This window comes from Schistocerca cancellata, chromosome 1, assembly GCF_023864275.1.
Source record: "Schistocerca cancellata isolate TAMUIC-IGC-003103 chromosome 1, iqSchCanc2.1, whole genome shotgun sequence".
Lineage (NCBI taxonomy): Eukaryota > Metazoa > Arthropoda > Insecta > Orthoptera > Acrididae > Schistocerca > Schistocerca cancellata.
The window spans coordinates 697,330,306-697,350,080 of NC_064626.1; the positions used below are offsets into that span (position 1 = coordinate 697,330,306).

Consider the following 19,775-nt stretch of genomic DNA (forward strand, 5'->3'; position numbering starts at 1 on the left):
TGGGATCTAGAACGATACAGTTTTGTTATTTTTAGATTATCACACAGTTCATGCTACATTTTTTTATGTAAATAAATACTTACTTACAGTTTGTTGGCATCTGCATTTCCTCTCATTTAGTTAGAGGTCGCAGTAGCACTTTATTTCGGTATCCTGACCAGATGAGAGGAAACACAGATGCCAACAAACTTTAAGTAAGTACTTATTTACACAAAAAATGTGATGTGAACTGTTTGATAATCTAAAAATAACAAAACTGTAGCATCCTAGATCCCACTGAAGATATGTTAGAGTGAGAAAACGGCAAATGCATCTGGGAAAACCAAATTAGTTGCAGTAAGAAACAGTGGTTTTATTTACAAAACAAATAGTTCTGTGTTTGCTGCAGAGGATGGCCATGCAAACAAACTTGTTGATGCAAGTACTCTGGTACTGAGCAGCTGCTTCCTTTGTGTAGTGCACCTTTAACCCATAAAGGGGAGTCCTACAATTCTCATCAAATAGGAGCTATATGAAAGGAGTGAAAATTCTGATACTTGAATGATAGTCGTTAAACTTTTTCTGCATTATTCATGAAATATAGTATGTCTGAATTGCATTTCTTAATGGATTAGTCTCACACATGTTAATGTTGTGGGTGTCTTATAGCCTTCCCTTATTTTTGCTAGGGGAAGATGGTTGTAGCGGTGAGAGTGATATCATGTTGTGAATGTCTGATCGGGTGTAATGCATTTGTGTGCTATTGATGTCTAACTGTTTTAAATAAATTTGAGTAGCTAATGAAGGACTCCTAGTTTTCTTGGAAAGAAAGTTTGAAGAAAGTGAAATGTGTAAAATGTTCACACAATTTTTTAAACAGTGGAAAATCCAGAGTGGAATAATGACGATATTATGAAAGGGAAATGTTGAGTTGCAGGTACACACAATAAAAAGACTGCTAAATAAGTAAGCTTTCGACCAAAACGGGCGGGAGCGCGCATTCTCTCTCTCTCTCTCTCTCTCTCTCTCTCTCTCTCTCTCTCTCTCTCTCTCTCTCTCTCTCTCTCTCTCTCTCACACACACACACACACACACACACACACACACACACACACACACAAACTATCAAATGCTAACCACTGTCTCTGGCTGCTGAGGCTTTTTGGCCAAAAGCTTACTTGTTTAGCAGTGCTTTTGTTGTGCCTATATGTGAGTCAACTTTTTCACCATATGGTGAGCAACACTGTGTCCTTTTCATTATATTTTTTCTTCTGATATATGGTAGACTAATGACTGTTCAGTTCGTTAAGCTTTCAATGCTTCTGAGCATAAGTTACGTTCAGTCATAATTTTTTTTTTTAAGTGTTACACTTCGCTGCATTTTTACTCTGCCTTACTTGTGTGTTCTGAATAATGGTTTTACAAACAGCATTGAGTAATCTGGTCTTCCTACTTCCTCAGCTTAGCCCACATTCTCTTCCTCTTCAGTTTTCCTTTTTTATGCTTCTCAGTGAGTGTTATTGGGAAGAAGGTTCATCTAATAGAATGGAGAGATTTGCTTTGCAGGTGATAGAACTCGATTAAAATTTGAAACTCTGTGCTGTAATGGGACTCAGTACAAGATATTTGACTTCAGAGGTCAGTCTTCACTGGTAGAGGAAGTGAAATGCAAACTTCTGGGTTCAGTAGAAGATCTTTTACTCAGTTTTAATCTGGTGGGTATTTTGAAAGTGCGTTACTTACCTATTACTGTGGTGCCTAATGTTAAGCTAATGAAATCACTGGGCTATAAATTAATCTGTCCTGGAGTTCGCAGCTGAGCAGAACTACACATTTGAGGAGTGTTATTTAATTTGTTCTCTATTTGAAAACAAAATTGTTGTGTTGTTAAAATGAATCTTTGTAGTTGCATTGCAAATTAGCTTAGTTTCTTAATGCTGTTCTCTTTGTTGTTTCTGCACAGATTTATTACAGCAGATCAATGCGACACCACCAAATTCCCATGAACAAGAAGAAGCTCCCAGAAAACGCAAGAATACAGGTAATTATGAGCTTTCATTTTTTTATTTTATAAATTATATGTTAACTGATTGATGGTGAATTCATCTTGTGGAGTAGGCCACATGAATCAAAAGGTGTTTTTGCCAATTTTGATTCATGTAACGATCATTTTTAGGCCTGAAGGACTGCTACTGTGGAAAACAGTTTGCCGGTTGGTATTGTATTCATTGACAACCCGCTTTTTACAGTGGCTGCCCTTTGTAGCTGCCATTGGTGTTTGAAGATTATCCAGATGAGAATCAAATGTGGTAAAAAATTTAAAAAATGTAATCAAGACAGGGTACTCTTTTAAAAGCACATCAGCATCCTGGTGATCTCTCAATGTTGTCACAAATGAGATCATCTTATGAAATTAAGGTAGAGAAGCTGATACCTTAGTTGTATTAATTACTATTCATGTTATAGTTTGATTACAAAATATGCCTCTAGGAGACAGTCATCTTTAAAACTACACAAGGCAGTGTTTTACAGTGACTGAACATGTGCACTATGAACCTTTGAATTAACAACTTTTAAACACTTCACAGGATTTCAAGAAATGATATCTCAGATGATAGCATTGCACTATAGGTATCCATCCCTGACAGCTGTATCTGTATTTATTTTAACTCTTGATTTATTACATTTTTATATCTTTTCATTGTGCAAATGCCTGTCAGATAATTGCAGTCTCCACAACAACGCAGCAAATGAATGCAGCATAAATATCATGTGTCTTGTCATACTTGTATATTTATTTAATGACTACATTACTATTTCTGCCAGATATTTCTTTAACTATTGTGGTTGTGGTAGACTGGAAAGATAAGGCACAGGAGATTTATTTTTGTACAAGGTTGGGAAGACAATTACAGTCTGTGAAGGCACCAGGGAAACCTTCAGTATATTTCGAGAGGGACTGCTCGTCACTGGAGATGCGATGACCATGGGCAGCTAGGCTGTATGGATGGGACTTCTTGGTGTGGAACGGGTGGCAGCTGTCGAAGTGGAGGTATTTCATGTGGTTAGTAGGTTTGATACGGACAGAGATACTGATGCAGCCATCTTTCAGGAGGAGGTCAACACTGTTGGATTGATTAGGGCCAGGAGAAGCAAATAGGGGAGAAGCTGTTGAGGTTCTGGAGGAATGTGAATAGGGTGTCCTCATCCTCGATTCAGATCGCAAAGATGTGATAAATGAATCTGGACCAGGTGAGGGGTTTAGGATTCTGGGTGTTCAGGAAGGACTCCTGTAGATGGCCCATGAATAGGTTTGCATAGAATGGAGCTGTGTGGGTGCTCATAGCCATACCCCGGCATTACCTACAAAGTAATGCCTTCAAAAGAGAAGTAATTGTGGGTGAGGATATACTTGGTCATGGTGACTAGGAAGGAGGTGGTTGGTTTCTAATTCATCGGGCGATGGGAAAGGCAGTGATTAACGGCGGTAAGGCAATGGGCATTAGAGATGTTAGTGTAAAGGGAGGTGGCATCAATAGGGACGAGTAATGCACCATTTGGTAAAGGGACAGGAACTGTGGATAGTCGGTGGAGGTAATGGTTGGTATCTTTTACATATAATGGAAGGTTCTGGGTAATAGGCTGAAGGTGTTGGTCTACGAGGGCAAAGATTCTCTCAGTCGGGACAAGTAAACAGCACAGCATCTGCAGTGATGAGCTGTCCCTCTCGAAATATGCCGAGATTCTCACTAAGGCCTTAACAGATTGTTGTTATCCTCACAAGCTCGTACAAAAACAAATCTCCCACACCTTATCTTTCCAGTCTCCCACAACCTCCCAAAGTCTCACCATCCGGTCACAGAGGTGCATTCCTCTCGTAACTCAGTACCATCCAGGACTGGAGCAACTGTATTACATTCTCCGCCAATGTTTCATGTACCTCTTGTGCCCTGAGATGAGGAATGTCCTGCCTACTATCCTTACCACCCCTCTCACAACGGTATTCCCCCCTTCACCGAACCTACACAATATTCTCGTCCATCCCTACACAACCCCTACTCCCAACCCCTACCCTCACTGTTCATATACCCGTAATAGACCTAGATGCAAGACTTGTCCCATACATCCTCCCACCACCACCTACTCCAGTTCAGTCACAAACATCACCTGTCCCATAAAAGGCAGGGCTACCTGTGAGACAGCAGGGCTACCTGTCATGTAATCTTCAAGCTAAGCTGCAATCATTCTGCTGCATTCTATGTGGGTATGACAACCAACAAGCTGTTGGCCATCGACCAATTGTGGCCAAGAAACAAGTGGACCAACCTGTTGCTGAGCATACTGCCCAACACAACATACTCCATTTCAATGATTGCTTCTCAGCCAGTGCCGTATGGACCCTTCCCACCAACACCAGCTTTTCTGCATTGCACAGATGGGAACTCTCCCTGCAATATATCTTACGTTCCCGTATCCCTCCTGGCCTCAAACTGCGTTAGTCATTTTTCTCACTCATCCAGCCCCTTCCCTGTTCCCATTCCAGCATTACACAGCCCTCATTCCACCAATGCACACAGTCTTTTTACTTCTCTTCTTTTCTGCAACTCTCTCCCCTGCCCTCTGTGTACCTTCCAACTGCACATAGCTGCCCTACCCTCTCTCCACCTCATCCTTGCACACTCCATGGTTGTACTTCACTGTAACCCATCCCTACCACGCTATCCCTCCCCCTCCCACCCCCAGCATCCTCCTTACCCCCACCCAGTTGCCACTCTGCTGCTGTTGCTTGCTGTGTGGCTTTAGTGCCAGAGGCTCTGTGTGTGTGTGTGTGTGTGTGTGTGTGGGTGTGTGTGTGTGTGTGTGTTTGTTTGACAAAGGCCTTGATGGCAGAAAGCTGGTATTGTGACAGTCTTTTTATTGTGCCTGTCTGTGTCGCAGCATCTCCGCTACTTGGTAAGTAGCAACTTTTATTTTCACAATATTGTTACAAACCTTTATTTATATTTATTGTTCATGGTCTGATGTGAGTTAGACTGAATGTTTATAACATTTATTTATTTAAATATTGTTATACTATACTAGTTTAGTCCAGGAAGTGGTCAGGTTGAGTCAAATCTTGTGGTGAGGATGACCTTCAGTGAATGGAAAAGCAGGTGGCAGTGAATGCCACTGGAATCAGGTGGAGATAACTTTTTCTTTTCATGTGGTCCATTCAGGTGAGCCTTATACATTAGTTCTTGAAGAATGCAGACCTGCTGGTGATATAGTGCACTTATTCAGTCGTATGGGTGATTGATTCTGGGCAGCAAATGGATGCTACAATACTCTATAGACAGAGAATGAGTTTCTATTTTTTATCTTGCGTGTCAATTTGTAAATCGTCGTGTTGAATTCTGAACTATTTTGAGCTGGTGACTATTTTGTGTATTGTGATCACAAAATAGAATTACCATAGTTTTCATGCATCTGGATGCACCTCATTATTCCAAGATTGCAGATGTATTCAGATTTGCTTTGTTACTTGGCTGTGATTTATTGTCGTTAAAAGAGCAGTAACTTAGGTTCTTTTTGGATTGTCTTAAAGTCTGCCATTGGTGGTGCATTCTTCCAACTGGCCAGCTACTGTTCAAATTCCCAGTACCAGGATTTACTCAGTTCCTGTCAAGCCTTTGTTCCCGCACTTGGGCTCACCAGCAGTGGTCGCTGCAGATGGACCGGTTGTGGCGCTTGAGCGTCCCTGGGCTGTCAAACAGTGCTCAGCCTCTCAAGCAAATTCACTTCACATTGCACCAATCCCAGGCAGCCAAATAACTCATCTACACACGCTTAATGTTGCAGACTTCTGTAGACTGTAATATGTGGTAAAACTCCACACTCTTGGACTCAGCTGCATAGTGATAGCTGCTAATTCCAAAGTAACTTATTGATACCTAGTTGGCATCCAAGTCAGTTGGTAAAGATTCTAACAAAAAATAACCAGAGTAGAAGAAAAGTACTCACAAAACCTATGTGAGTACAAGATGACACACTGTGTGTCTTTAATAAACCACAGTTCCGTGTACTGTAAACTGATCTCATGAACACTTGAATTAGTTAAGATTGTTGACAGAAGAAAGAAAATTGTTAATATGCTCAGAAGGTACATTTTAAACATTCAACTGTTTTTTATTCAGAGGATAAATTAAAGTGTTTTCCTTTCATTGATGTAGTATTTTTTGATAACGATTGCAGTTACCTTCCAGTTTTGAACTGCTGCTTCTTCATTTAATGTCCAGAATAATGTTGCAGTTCTTCTTATCAAGGACTACTTCTCCATTGCAGCTGTACCTGTGTTGGAGATCATAAAACTCTTATATATTTTAACTTCCTATCAATTAATAGAAAGAGATCCATATTAAATCTGATTACATTGCTCCTTAAGATACAAAAATATAACACTTCATAAGATCTGAATTCGTACATAAACGACATTACATGCACTGTAACAACATCCATATTTAACAGTTCAGTTCCAATCTGATAGACAGGATCCAAAATCCTCTCAAAGTTATCGAAGGTGTGCCTTGCTTCTCCAAGCTGGGACATGTCTGCGTGGAGTTAGTATCCCATCAGCAGGTGCCAGAAAGCAAACTGCCATCACCCATCTTACCACCTTGAAGATGCCATCCACAAAGTCAAATGCACAAAAGTTTAATGTGGTGTCAGTGTTAGCCTTTACCTCTTCTCCTCATCCTTTTTAGCAGACACACTCCCCTCAAACTATATTTGCAATGGCAGTAAGTCTATAAGCCTTCAATTTCTCAAACTATTAGTTTGTGCGCCTGATATGCAAAAACAGAAGGTCCTTATTTTTCCATTTAGTGTGAAATAAATCCTGCACCATCATCTTTGACTTCAAAAATCTTTTGAAAACCAAAACAGAGAGACCTAAAACATGCCACAGGATTCACTTCCAAGTGACTCTTTAGTCAGAAAGGTTTTGAATGTCTTCTAAAATTATTACCGCTTGCAGATAAGTCATCTTTCCAGCACATGCTATCCTTTTAAAATGTTACCATCCTTGAAGTTTTCATATTGCACATTGCTGATTACTGTTTCTTGGGCTGTGTCAAAGAGACATCAAACTGTCATAAGCAATCTCATCAATTAAAGAGTACTAACAAAGAGATGGAGGGGCTGGCCAGTACTTACCTCTGCTCAGTGCAGCCGATAGATACACATAAAACAGAACTGAAAATTTACGTTCCTAGCTTTCGGAACAAATGTTCCTTCATCGTGGAGGAGAGAGGGGAAAGAAAGGGAAGAAGGGAAAGGAGATTCAGTTACTCACAACCCAGGTTATGAAGCAACAGGGAAAGGAAAAGAGGGAGGGTAGCAAGGATGGAGGCATGGTTGTCAGAGGGAAGCCAAAGATATTCTACTGTAAGTACTGTGCCAGCTTCAAACCAAAGAGGATGCTTACAGAAGTAAAGAGGTATATAGTATAAAGATAAACACAACTATGTAGGATGGAAAAGATGCGTGAATGGCTAAAGAGGAAAGGGAAAGAGGAGAAGACTGAAGAGTGAATGGGAGTGAGGTTGTTTAACGTAGGTTCAGTCCAGGGGGATGGCGGGATGAAAGGATTTGTTGGAGTGCAAGTTCCCATCTCCGCAGTTCAGAGGGACTGGTGTTGGGTGGGAGAAGCCAAATGGCACATACGGTGTAGCAGGTTCCTAGGTCCCTAGAATTATGCTGGAGGGCATGCTCCGCTACTGGGTATTGGGCATCTCCTAGGCGGACAGTTCGTCTGTGTCCGTTCATGCGCTCAGCCAGTTTAGTTGTTGTCATGCCGATGTAAAAGGCTGTGCAGTGCAGTTGATAAATGACATGAGTAGTTTCACACGTAGCCCTGCCTTGAATTGTGTATGTTTTACCAGTAGCGGGGTTGGAGTAGGTGGTTGTGGGGGGATGCATGGGGCAGGTTTTGCAGCGGGGTCGGTTACAGGGGTAGGAACTGCTGGGTAGAGAAGGTAGTCTGGGAATATTGTAGGGTTTAACAAGGATGTTACGGAGGTTAGGGGGGTGACGAAAGGCAACTCTGGGTGGTGTGGGGAGAATTTTGTCAAGGGATGATCTCATTTCAGGGGTTGACTTGAGAAAGTCATATCCCTGGCAGAGTAATTTGTTGATGTTTTCGAGGCCAGGATAATATTGGGTGACAAGGGGGATGCTTCTGTGTGGTCTGGGGGTAGGAACATTGTTGTTGGACGGGGAGGAATGTATTGCTCGGGAAATCTGTTTGTGGACAAGGTCTGCAGGATAATTGCGGGAGAGGAAAGCACTAGTCAGGTTATTGGTGTAATTGTTGAGGGATTCGTCACTGGAGCAGATACGTTTGCCACGAATACCTAGGCTGTAGGGAAGGGAGCGTTTGATGTGGAAAGGATGGCAGCTATCAAAGTGAAGGTACTGTTGTTTGTTTGTGGGTTTGATATGGACAGAGGTGTGGATGTGAGCTTCAACAAGATGAAGGTCAACATCCAGGAAGGTGGCTTGGGTTTTGGAGAAGAACGAGGTGAAATTCAGATTCAAAAAGGAGTTGAGGTTATGGAGAAAATTAAGGAGTGTTTCTTCACCATGAGTCCAGACCACAAAGATGTCATCTATAAACCTATACCAGGCCAGGGGAAGCAGCTGTTGGGTCTTCAGGAAAGCCTCCTCCATGCGGCCCATGAAGAGGTTGGCATAGGACGGAGCCATCCTGGTTCCCATGGCCGTTCCCCTGATTTGTTTGTAGGTCTGGCCTTCAAAAGTGAAGTAATTATGGGTGAGGATGAAGTTGGTAAGTGTCATTAGGAACGAGGTTTTTGGAAGATCTTCGGATGGGTGTTGGGAGAGGTAGTGCTCAAGGGCAGAGAGACCATGGGTATGTGGGATGTTTGTGTAAAGGGATGTAGCATCTATGGTGACAAGAAAGGTTTCAGGTGGGAGAGGAGTGGGAATGGATTTGAGGCGTTCTAGGAAGTGGTTTGTGTCTTTGATGTAGGATGGGAGTCTGCGGGTGATAGGTTGTAGGTGCTGGTCTGGGTTGTGAGTAACTGAATCTCCTTTCCCTTCTTTCCTTTCTTTCCCCTCTCTCCTCCCCGATGAAGGAACATTTGTTCCGAAAGCTAGGAACGTAAATTTTCGGTTCTGTTTTATGTGTATCTATCGGCTGTACTGAGCTGAGGTAAGTACTGGCCAGCCCCTCTATCTCTTTGTTAGTTTCACATCTTTATATGAGATTTTCCATTATTCAATTAAAGAGTACCCATCTTGTGCATTTAGAGTAAAATGGACTGCTTCCAGGCTTGCTGTTAATACAAGAACCCACTTATAAGTTCTACATATAGCCAGTCAGCATTTAAATACTGACCATACATCCCAGGTAGATATACTTATAGAATATCTTCTGTGGTAGATTATTAGTTTATATATACATAATGTCTTCTTTATTTTGAAATTAAACCTAGATAATGCCACCTAACACCAAATGTTGCAGATTGAGAGTTAGTATTTCTACATACTGGTACATATTGGCAAATAGGCATATGAGTGTTTTATACGATTGTGTGATCTAGGATATAACTGTGAGTTTTATTTGATAAGAATGGTAAATTTCTGTGAGGTGGTGGTGAGGAAAAGGGGGGGGGGGGGTGGTACTTAAATGATATCGTTTATGCGTATGATTCGTGTAGTCATACCGTGTCAGGCAGTTAACTGCTGATAACCATCCGGAGTAGTCATTGTAGCTACTAATGTGGAATATAGAAACAGTTTTGTGCTATTGTTAAGTTTTTTCATTTGAAGTGCTGAACTGCTGCACAGCTTAAAACTTGGGTGAATGGAGCTTGTGGGGACAGAGTAACAGCTCTGGAAACAATTTATTTTTCAGTTAACAGGGCAAAGTGGCTATGGAAATACTGAACACCAAAAACTCTGTGACAGACCAACAATCTACTTTCTGTATAATACAGCATGGCATTTGTTGTTAAGAAGTGGTCCCTATCTTGCACATAGACAGCTCTTGAAGGACAGGCAGTTCCTGAAACTAACAGGCACTCGTATTTCCATAAAACAGAGATGATACATGAAGGTAACAATGGCTTAAATTGTTTTATATAATTGAAACAAGAATTGTCTTCCTGTGAGCCGAACTGTGTTATTTGCTATCTAGTGTTGCTACATATGCAGTCAAAATACCAAATAAGTTACAGTTGTTGGTGATAGAGTTTATTGGTTTTAACTCCATGATGGATTTTACCACAGTTTACTCTAGAAGTTTCAATCAAGATTCAGTATAGTTCGGTTATATCTTGTTTACAGAGCATTCAATTTCTGATTCGTTGTCTTCATTCTTTCATACAAATGTTTGCATCTTGTTGCAATAAAAGTTGGGGACTTTGTGCTCGTGTATTAGGTTGTTCTACTGTTTGAAAGGTATTGAATAGCATATTACCAACCCTTCTGGTGGATCATTATGGTCTTTAGTAATCAAGTGAAATATGTCTGGCACCATTAAAACAGCAAGGTAATAAATTTAAGCAAAAATCATAACTGTTGTTGTGTTCTAATTAGAAACATCCAAGTACACCCTGTTACACGTATTTAGAACAATGGAAAAGAAAGAAAGATGTTAAAACAATACAAAAATTGGTATGCGATGCTTGGGACTTAGACACCATTACCGTACAAATAAACTTTTAGACAGACTGTTTGGCTTGGTTAGTAGAAAATATTTGTCATGCTGTTATAGACCTAGACAAAGACATGTTTTTCTTTGCTAGGAAGGATACATGTTGTTGTCAATTTTAATTGTTTACAGTACAGAATCCTCCATTTAGCACTGGACCTCAGTGAGTATATAAGTAGTTGGAATATTTTGCTCGTTACGCTTTCGGACCTCAGTAAAAACACTGCAGAATGGCAAAGCACTTTTAAAGGAATGCTATTTATTTTTCAGTGGCAGAAATGATGAGCTAGTTTGAAAAACGTATTGTCATAATGGGCATACAATTGGCTGCTTTAGTTCAAATGTGCTTTCACCTCTTCATTGTTCCCAAAGCTTAAACATCTAAGGTTTGGATCCAGTAATGTGGTCAGTGCCATGTTATACACTATACACTGCTGTTTATCAACAGGGTCGTAAGACAGACTATCATGAAAACAATATGCCGCATGCAGTGCTTTAATCATGTGAATCACCCTAATTATGAAAGTTTGTCCAAGACATCATTTCAGCTATCAGCAGTTGGAAAGGTGAAATGGAGAGAAAATGTGGTACCAACTTCCAGTCAGTAGCATTCAGTGTTTTCACAGTGTTTTGGAAAGGTTTGCTGGGAACAGTGATACTCTTTCTATAGTCATAAATAAAAGAAAACATTATGAAAGTGTTGTTTCATCATGTTTCCACCTCCTGAATGAAATTGTGCTATGGCTGGCCCAATTTCTGCTGCAAACAATATGTTCTTCTTTGTCAAGCTTCTTGATTAAAAAGATCATGCAGATATCTCTTATTTTGTGTTGTTTAGAAACATAGAATATACTGTAACTTCGTTGATCACTTCACAACAAGATATAGGGAACTAAGTGCAACATGTTAAATTCTGAACTCCAGTAATGCACTTGGCAACAGCTTTCATGTTAGCAGCACTCTCAGTTACAATATTTGCAACATTAGCGTTTAGATACCATTCTTTTATAGTTTCAACAACTGATGCTGAATTTAGAGGTGTTTGAGCTTTCATGGAATGTGCAGGTTTCATCGACAGTGGCACATATCACGTATGAAATGGCGTTCCACAGAAAAATATGATTTAGTGTTCTGAGATGTCCACGTTATAGTCGTTAAAGGTCCATACTAGGCAGCAGGTTACCTTAGCTTCAATATCCTTTCTATTGCACTCATAGACATTTTCTGTCAATGGTTATAAGAGTCTCATTGGAACTTTGAAACTAGTATCCTTGACTGCTGATAATGACGGGTACTGTGTAGTTGCTATTCTAACACTTTATCAGTTTTTGTCTGCGTCAGTGTTGCTTAGAACAAGAATGACATACTTGGCAAAGAAGAATTGGAGTTTTTCAATAAGATACCTGTAGAAATTTGTGAATGAAAGGTGTCACAAAAAAATGAAAAGTGTCACAATGAATATGATCTATTATGATAATAGCTGAAATAACTGTTTAATTTTATCATAATATTCAGCCTTGGTGCCTCTCGTTGGCCTTGAATATTTGTGCTAAGTGAAATAACAGTATTATGAATGTTCACTATGTGCATTTCACTAGTATTTTCTGGGAGTAGAGTAGTCCTAACCCCATGACCTTTATCTACCTGATATTGATACTGTATGCAAAATTCACACAAATGATGGGTACCAAATGATAATTAAATAAAAACTGTAGCTCCATAATAAGAAAATATGCTTTCACAGTACTGGTGTACTGAACTAGCTGTAGTGTCATGTGCTAGAAAGAAAATCATACAATTAGAGAACATAGATATCAGAATGATGAATTTGTTGAGATAGTATTTCTGAATGAATGTGAAATAAATTGAACCTGGATGGCGCAGTTAATTTTCTGTGAAATGTACTTCATAGTGTGTGTAATATTTGTTTAGTGAATAATTTAGAGTACTACACAAACATGAGCTTTTTACTATTCTGCATAAAAAATAACATAAATTAAGGAATAGCATTGTTTTCATACTACGAGAACTCTTTTGCAAATTAGAACAAACACAAAGGAGTGTCTGCTTTGTAGGTTGGCGATAGGCTTTAATACTACAAAAGAATGTTTGAACATAGTGTTTAGTCATGTTTGCAGATAATATTTTAAGGGAGGCCCTTTTTTCAATAAAAACAAAACTAGTAAAGATGCAGTAACCTATTTTTTATTTCACTCTTCACTCCTTAGACAATTTTTCTTTATGATTTCCTCTGTTATTTAAACATTTATCAACATATTCTACTAATTTTGTTATGCCCACATTGAGGACATCAGCTGCAGATGAATACAACCAATATGCAGTTGCTTTTTTCACTTCTTCATTGGAGTTAAAACTGCTGACCAGTGAGAAACTCCCGTCAGGCAGCAGTACGGTTGGTGATCGCTCGGTGCAAGGTGCAGGTTGAATGGTATGTGATCCATTTGTTCACATCCAAAGCATGTTACTAACCCTTATGTTTAATCAGCAGAACATAAATTGTCGTGCAGCGACAAAACTCCAAATGACAGCAAGAAAACTTTCTTATTCTGTATAGTGTGCCTAAGGTCATACAGAAAGCAGCTGAATTTGTTATCCCTTGTGGTATAGACTATATAGAAAATCAATGCTGTGCCAAAACACAATTGCTATTATCTTGTGTGGTGAAATTACCTCTTCACATTTCCTTTTGTTGGAGATTTTGTGTGTCACCATTCCATTGATGGCTGCTTTGTTTCTGTTGTTAGGCCAGACACAAAGGTCTCATCCCTTGTGACAGTATGGTCCAGAAGTTCACCTCATTCATTTCTGTTGGGTCAGAAATTTTCAGAGCACTGCCCATTCTCCCAATCTGCCTTGAGAAAGTAGCTTAGTTAGCCAAGAGAAAGTAGCTTAGCTAGCCAAGTCAGACACAGTTTGCTAAACTGCAAGTTTTGAAAAATGATTCTCTAAAGCACTGATACCGAAAATGTGGAAATCATGAATCATTGGTCTCCATTAATTTTTTTGCCTGAGTTGTGTGTACATATCAGTTTTTGATTACAGAAAGGTGTCTGTCATGTTTAATCATGAACATAGTCTAGCATGTCCTTGAATTACTTAAATGTTTATGTACTGTACTGTCACGTTTTATTTTGAGGCTGTATGTCTCATGTCTGGCAGTAGCTGTCCTCACTCTCAAAAACTAAATCATACTTCTTATTTCACAGTTGCTGAGCAGTTCAAATGCTTCAGACATTTGTCTCACAGTACAAACAGTATAAAGTGATAAATCAACTGCAGATTGGGTCTGCTTTGAGTAAGGAATGCTGGGAGCAAGTGCACAAAATGTACACAACTGCGCCAAGTTTGTCCCTGTTTACGAAATACGCATCACAGTTGAAACAGCAGTCAGAACAATGCAAAGTCCAATGAATGTGTGTGTGCTAAAGAAAATAAAGATGATTTTGTCAGTTGGTTATCACTGGGTTTAGGGACTCTAAGGGTATAATCCTTGTAGATCACATGAAGAACAAAACTGGGAACTGCTACACCTTATAGTTCAATCATTAGAAAAATGGGCTAACTGTAAAGCTACAAAAAAGGTGACATTTAACTGGGACACAACACTGTCTCACGCTAAAGCATTCACAATGCAGAAGTACATGGAATGTGCACTGTTTTTCAGACTTAGTGCCAGACACCATGTTGCTACATTTTACAGTATTGCAAGGCTATTATGTGTACAGAATGAAAAAATTACCTACTGAACCAAATGTTTAAGCCCATATTGAACTGTTAAAGATTTTTGACAAATCATTTTTAAAAGTTAAGGCCACATTCTGCCTTCTACACACATCAAAAAAGTTTTGTATCACCTGGATTCCGAGAATTCCAGAACCTGTACAGAAAATTGGAAGAGAGATCAACATAAACATCATTTCTCCCGTTTTTATTGCTCATGAAAATCACACATTGCATGTCGTACCACCATACATCGAGACCTTCAGAGGTGGTGGTCCAGATTGCTGTACACACGAGTACTTCTAATACCCTGTAGCACATCCTCTTGTATTGATGCATGCCTGTATTTGTCCTGTTGTACTATCCACAAGTTCATCAAGGCACTGTTGGTCTAGATTGTCCGAGTCCTCAATGGCGATCAGGTGTAGATCCCTCAGAATGGTTGGTGGGTCACATCATCTATAAACAGCCCTTTTCAATCTGTCACAAGTGTGTTCGATAGGGTTCACGAAAAACATGCTGGCCACTGTAGTTGGGCGACGTCATTATCCTGAAGGAAGTCATTCACAAGATGTGCATGATGGGTGGCAAATTGTCCATGAAGACAAATGCCTTGCCAATATGCTGCCGATACGATTGCACTATCGGTCGGAGGATGGCATTCACTTATCGTACAGCCGTTACGGCACCTTCCATGACCACCAGCAGCGTACGACAGCCGCACATAAAGCCACCCCAAAACAGATGGGAACCTCCACCTTGCTGCACTAGGTGGACGGTGTGTCTAAGGCATTCAGCCTGACCGGGTTGCCTCCAGACAGGTCTCGGATGATTGTCTGGTTTAAGGATACGCGACACCCATCAGTGAAGAGAATTTGGTGCCAATCCTGAGTGGTTCATTTGGCATCTGTGCCCCCTGCATGGTGTTGTGGTTGCAAAGATAGACCTCACCATGGATGTCGGGAGTGAAGTTTAGCATCATGCAGCCTATTGCGCACAGTTTGAGTCATAACATGACGTCCTGCGGATGCACAAGAAGCATTATTCAAAATGGTGGCGTTGCTGTCAGGGTTCCTCAGAACCATAATTCGTAGGTAGCTGTCACCCACTCCTGTCTCTCTGTATCTCCTCCATGTCCGAACAACATTGCTTTGGTTCATTCAGAGACACCTGGACTCTTCCCTTGTTGAGAGCCCTTCCTGGCACAAAGTAACAATGCGGATGCGATCGAACCACGGTATTGACCATCTTGGCATGGTTGAACTACAGACAACACGAGCTGTATACCACCTCCTTGGTGGAATGAGTGGAACTGATAGGTTGTCAGACCCCCTCTGTCTAATAGGTGCTGCTCATGCATGGTTGTTTACATCTTTGGGCGGGTTTAGTGACATCTCTGAACAGTCAAAGGAACTGTGTCTGTGATACAATATCGACAGTCAACGTCTATCGTCAGGATTTCTGGGAACAAGGGTGATGTAAAACTTTTTTTTATATGTGTACATATACCTTTCACAAAAGTACCATAGTACACAATTAAAGGTTTTATAAAACATCTTTTGTAAGTGATGATCTAAAATGTAAATTTTATCTTAGCCATGGGGAAAAGTGCTTTTGTTCTCTAAAAGGGTTTACCTAATGTTTTCCACACTTATCAAATAATTATATTAAAAATCTGCAAAAGTAACTGCTCAGTTGCTCTTGAAATTTGGAAGAGACTGTGTGCAAAGACATTTTAAGGGGAATTACTACTATGTATTATTCCTAAGATTACTAACTTGAAATAGATGCCTTGGGAAAAATGTTGCTATTAGTGGGAAGGTATGTCAGACATGTCTACCCCATGACCTGTCATGATTATTTTGGCATAGCATGTTGAAGTTCCTCCTTGCAGATTGCACTGTACGTAATAAGATTAAGTCTGCTGGCTACTGTGTATAACTACCAGTTGTTAGAAAATCTTTACATTCTCGTGTGAAAACGCGCAGGTTCGAAGGTTAAGCCTTATTTGATGCAACAGTTATATCCAGTGATATTTATAAGAGGAAACCTCATAGTAAAATTGCCTAATTCTGTATAAAAATCTTAAATGTGTAAATGGTTTCATCACTCCATAAGTATAAAGACCAGGATCAGAGTTTATTACTTGGCATCTAAGAAAAGCATTATTAATCACATGGAATTTGAGATGAGAAAGAGCAACTTAAAAAGTGTTTACTGTTGGGCGTCCAGAGTTCAAATGAAAATGTCCAGAGTTCAAATATGTTTTCATTGTGACAAAAATGGAATTTCATTGTTGTGTTAAATACTCTGGAAAACAATCTAAACCGGACTCAATAGAAAATTTTGAAGTTATGTATCAGGTCTTCACTGCATTGTATAAAAACTGTCAGATAATCTTTGCAAACTGTTCACTGAGGTAGTGCCTTGGAGGAATATACTATCTCTAGAGGGTATAGAACAGCTTATTAGCTACTTAAAAAGATGACTGAAACTTGACTTTTTATCTGATGATCCAGTTGTGTGTGGCTCATAACCATCCTGAAGACATTTTTAGTGTGAAGAATATCCCTCATGTTCTACTTAAGGCATTATTGAGATACCCCCCCCCCCCCCCCAGCGGGTCCACAACTCTTTTTGTGGATATGTGCGTGGCGAGCATGGGGCCCCGAGCTATTGCAGCCTTCTTTCTCTCCAGGGCTGCATTTCCTTCCCCTTCCCCTCCTTGCTCCTTTCCCCTCGCCCTCTCCTCTCCCTCTCTTGGTGTCCTTGCTTGTGTTGGCCCCCGCTATCCTCCTGGTTCTGTTGGTTTTACAATTCAGCTTTGTTGTGTAATCATCTCCTCCTTTTGGCATTCCCTGGTCCCCCTCTGGGGTTTGATCTCCATTACAAAATTTCTCCTCCATAGTGTGAGCCATTTGGGGAAGAGCACCTTACCTAGTGTCTCTGACGTGCGCCCTCCTAGTACATTCCACCTTTTCTTTCACGTCATTGTCTGATGCTAGGGTGCATAGGCAGCACGGTAGCCAGCCTGTGTGGTGGGTTCGCTATGTACCCTTTTGGTTGAGCCCCCTGAACACACAGGGATCACACTTCTGATACCTGAGCTGTGACCACCTCATGCATGCCTTGGAGTGGTTGCTCGTCATCCTGGAGCATCGGAGCTCCCGGTAATGGCCGCCATGCCAGACGGCCCTTGCTGTGGCTGGGTGGCGCCCGTGAGGAGAGCCCCTGATCAGAGTGGGTGGTATCAGGGCGGACGCTATGCTAATGAAACGCATACGGATCCAGAACTCTGGCCATTCTTCTGCGGCCGTCTCTCTGCGTGGAACTGATTCTTCAAGTGCTGCTTCTCTTGCCCCTTCGGCCTTCCCTTCCATGGCTACCCCCCTGGGAAGAGGGTCAGGCTCGTCGTCTAGGGGCAAAACCTTTCCCCCGTTATCTAGTTTGCACCAGGACTGATGAAGATACTTTCACCAATACCAAACCTTTATTCTTTGTGGAACACATTGAAGACAAGTTTGGCGAAGTGGACTCCCTGAGCAAGATGCGGTCGGGTTCGTTATTGATCAAAACTGCTTCAGCTGCCCAATCTGCGGCCCTTCGTGCCTGTACCCGTCTTGGCACAATTACTGTGTCCATTACCCCCCCCCCCCACCAGTCTCTAAATATGGTTCAAGGTGTGATTTTTCACAGGGACCTCATCCTTCAAACTGATAAGGAACTTCGGGACAATCTTGGACGGCGGGGTGTTCACTTTGTTCGGCGTGTTCAGAAGGGTCCTAAAGACAATCGCATTGATACTGGTGCCTTTATCCTGGCCTTTGAAGGGGATACCCTCCCTGAGAAAGTTAAGATTATGGTTTATCGATGTGATGTGAATCCGTACATCCCACCTCCTATGAGGTGTTCTAAGTGCTTGCGTTTTGGACACGTCTTCCCGCTGTTCACAGGCCCCTCTCTGTGGTGACTGTGGATGTCCATCCATGAGGGGAGTCCCTGTGTTCCCCCTCCTGTGTGTATAAGTTGTCAGATTGCCCAGTACATAAGTAGGAAAAGAAGATACAGGAGTATAAGTCCCTCAATCGTTTAACCTACACAGAGGCCCGTAAGAAGTATACACGTCTTCAACCCTTCCTCCCCCTTCCTTACCACCATCCCGGACCCCTCTCCTCCCTCCCTCCCCTGCGGCTCCCACACCTTCTCCTCTGGGCGCTGCTCCCCTTCCCCAGCTGGAGAAGTGTCCCACTCCTTCGGCGTCTGCCGGTCAAGGGCGCCTCTCCCGGGATGCCCCTTCCCGGCACCTTCCAGGAGTCTGCTGCCACGTGACGACCGCGAGAGCCGCAGTCTGTCGGCCCCCAGGTCGCCCGGTCTCTTTCTGTTCCCGATCTTGCTGCAGCTGGCTCCTTTATGCCACACAGCCCTCCTCAATCTCAGCCTGAAAAGAAGAAGAAACAAAAGTCCTGGGACAAAGAGCCTCTGGTGTCACTGGAGGTCCCATCCCCGACTTCACAATCGGATTCTGACCTGTCGTTCATGGATCTCGCCCCCTCCTTGTCGGTGACGGGTGGGGACCCAGTGGTATGACTGGCTTTAGCGTGTTCAGCCCCCATTTACATCATCGTTCTGTGGTTCTCCAGTGGAATTGTAATGGATACTATCGTCACCTTCTGGAATTGAAATCCTTTCTTTCGTCTTACTCTGCAGCTTGTGTGGTTCTACAGGAATCTCATTTTACTGATGCTCACTCACCGACCCTCCGTGAGTTCCGTGTTTTCTGTCAAAATCGAGTTGAACCCCTGCGGGCTTCTGGTGGCGTTTGTACGTTGGTCCCTACAGACATTGCTAGCACGTGGATTCCTCTTCAAACTACATTGGAAGCGGTTGCTGTTAGGGTCCACCTAGACTCTGAGGTCACGGTTTGCAATCTTTATCTCCCTCCTGACAGGACTCTTACACCTGCTGCCTTAACTGCCCTTCTTCAGCAACTTCCTCCTCCCTTCCTCCTCCTTGGGGATTTTAATGTTCATTATCCCTTGTGGGGCAGTGCCTTTCCATCTAGACGAGGTCTTCTCATAGACCAGTTTATTGCAGACCACGACTTGTGCCTTCTTAATGATGGCTCCCCTACTCATTTCAGTGCCGGTCATGGTACCTTTTCTGCCATTGATCTTTCTCTTTTTTCTCCGTCTCTCCTCCCTTCATTACACAGGTCGCCACACTATGACCTTTGTGATAGTGACCATTTCCCGTTGATTATCTCCCTCCCTTCCCGCTCCCCGATGGACAGGTTACCTCGTTGGTCTTCCCAACGCGCCGATTGGCTTCTATACACTGCACA

At 41.8% G+C, this 19,775-nt stretch overlaps 1 protein-coding gene and 1 long non-coding RNA gene across 2 annotated transcripts in view; one reads left to right on the forward strand and one right to left on the reverse strand.

The window, feature by feature from the left end:
* The window catches only part of LOC126184550 (dnaJ homolog subfamily B member 12), a 139,509-nt gene that overhangs the window by 21,119 nt on the left and 98,615 nt on the right, over nucleotides 1-19,775 (forward strand). Inside the window, exon 2 of the mRNA XM_049926979.1 lies at nucleotides 1,943-2,020. Within this exon, the coding sequence (XP_049782936.1) occupies nucleotides 1,943-2,020 (78 nt within the window). The remainder of the gene's footprint in view (nucleotides 1-1,942; nucleotides 2,021-19,775) is intronic.
* The window catches only part of LOC126184568 (uncharacterized), a 470,820-nt gene that overhangs the window by 13,698 nt on the left and 437,347 nt on the right, over nucleotides 1-19,775 (reverse strand). The window lies entirely within an intron of this gene.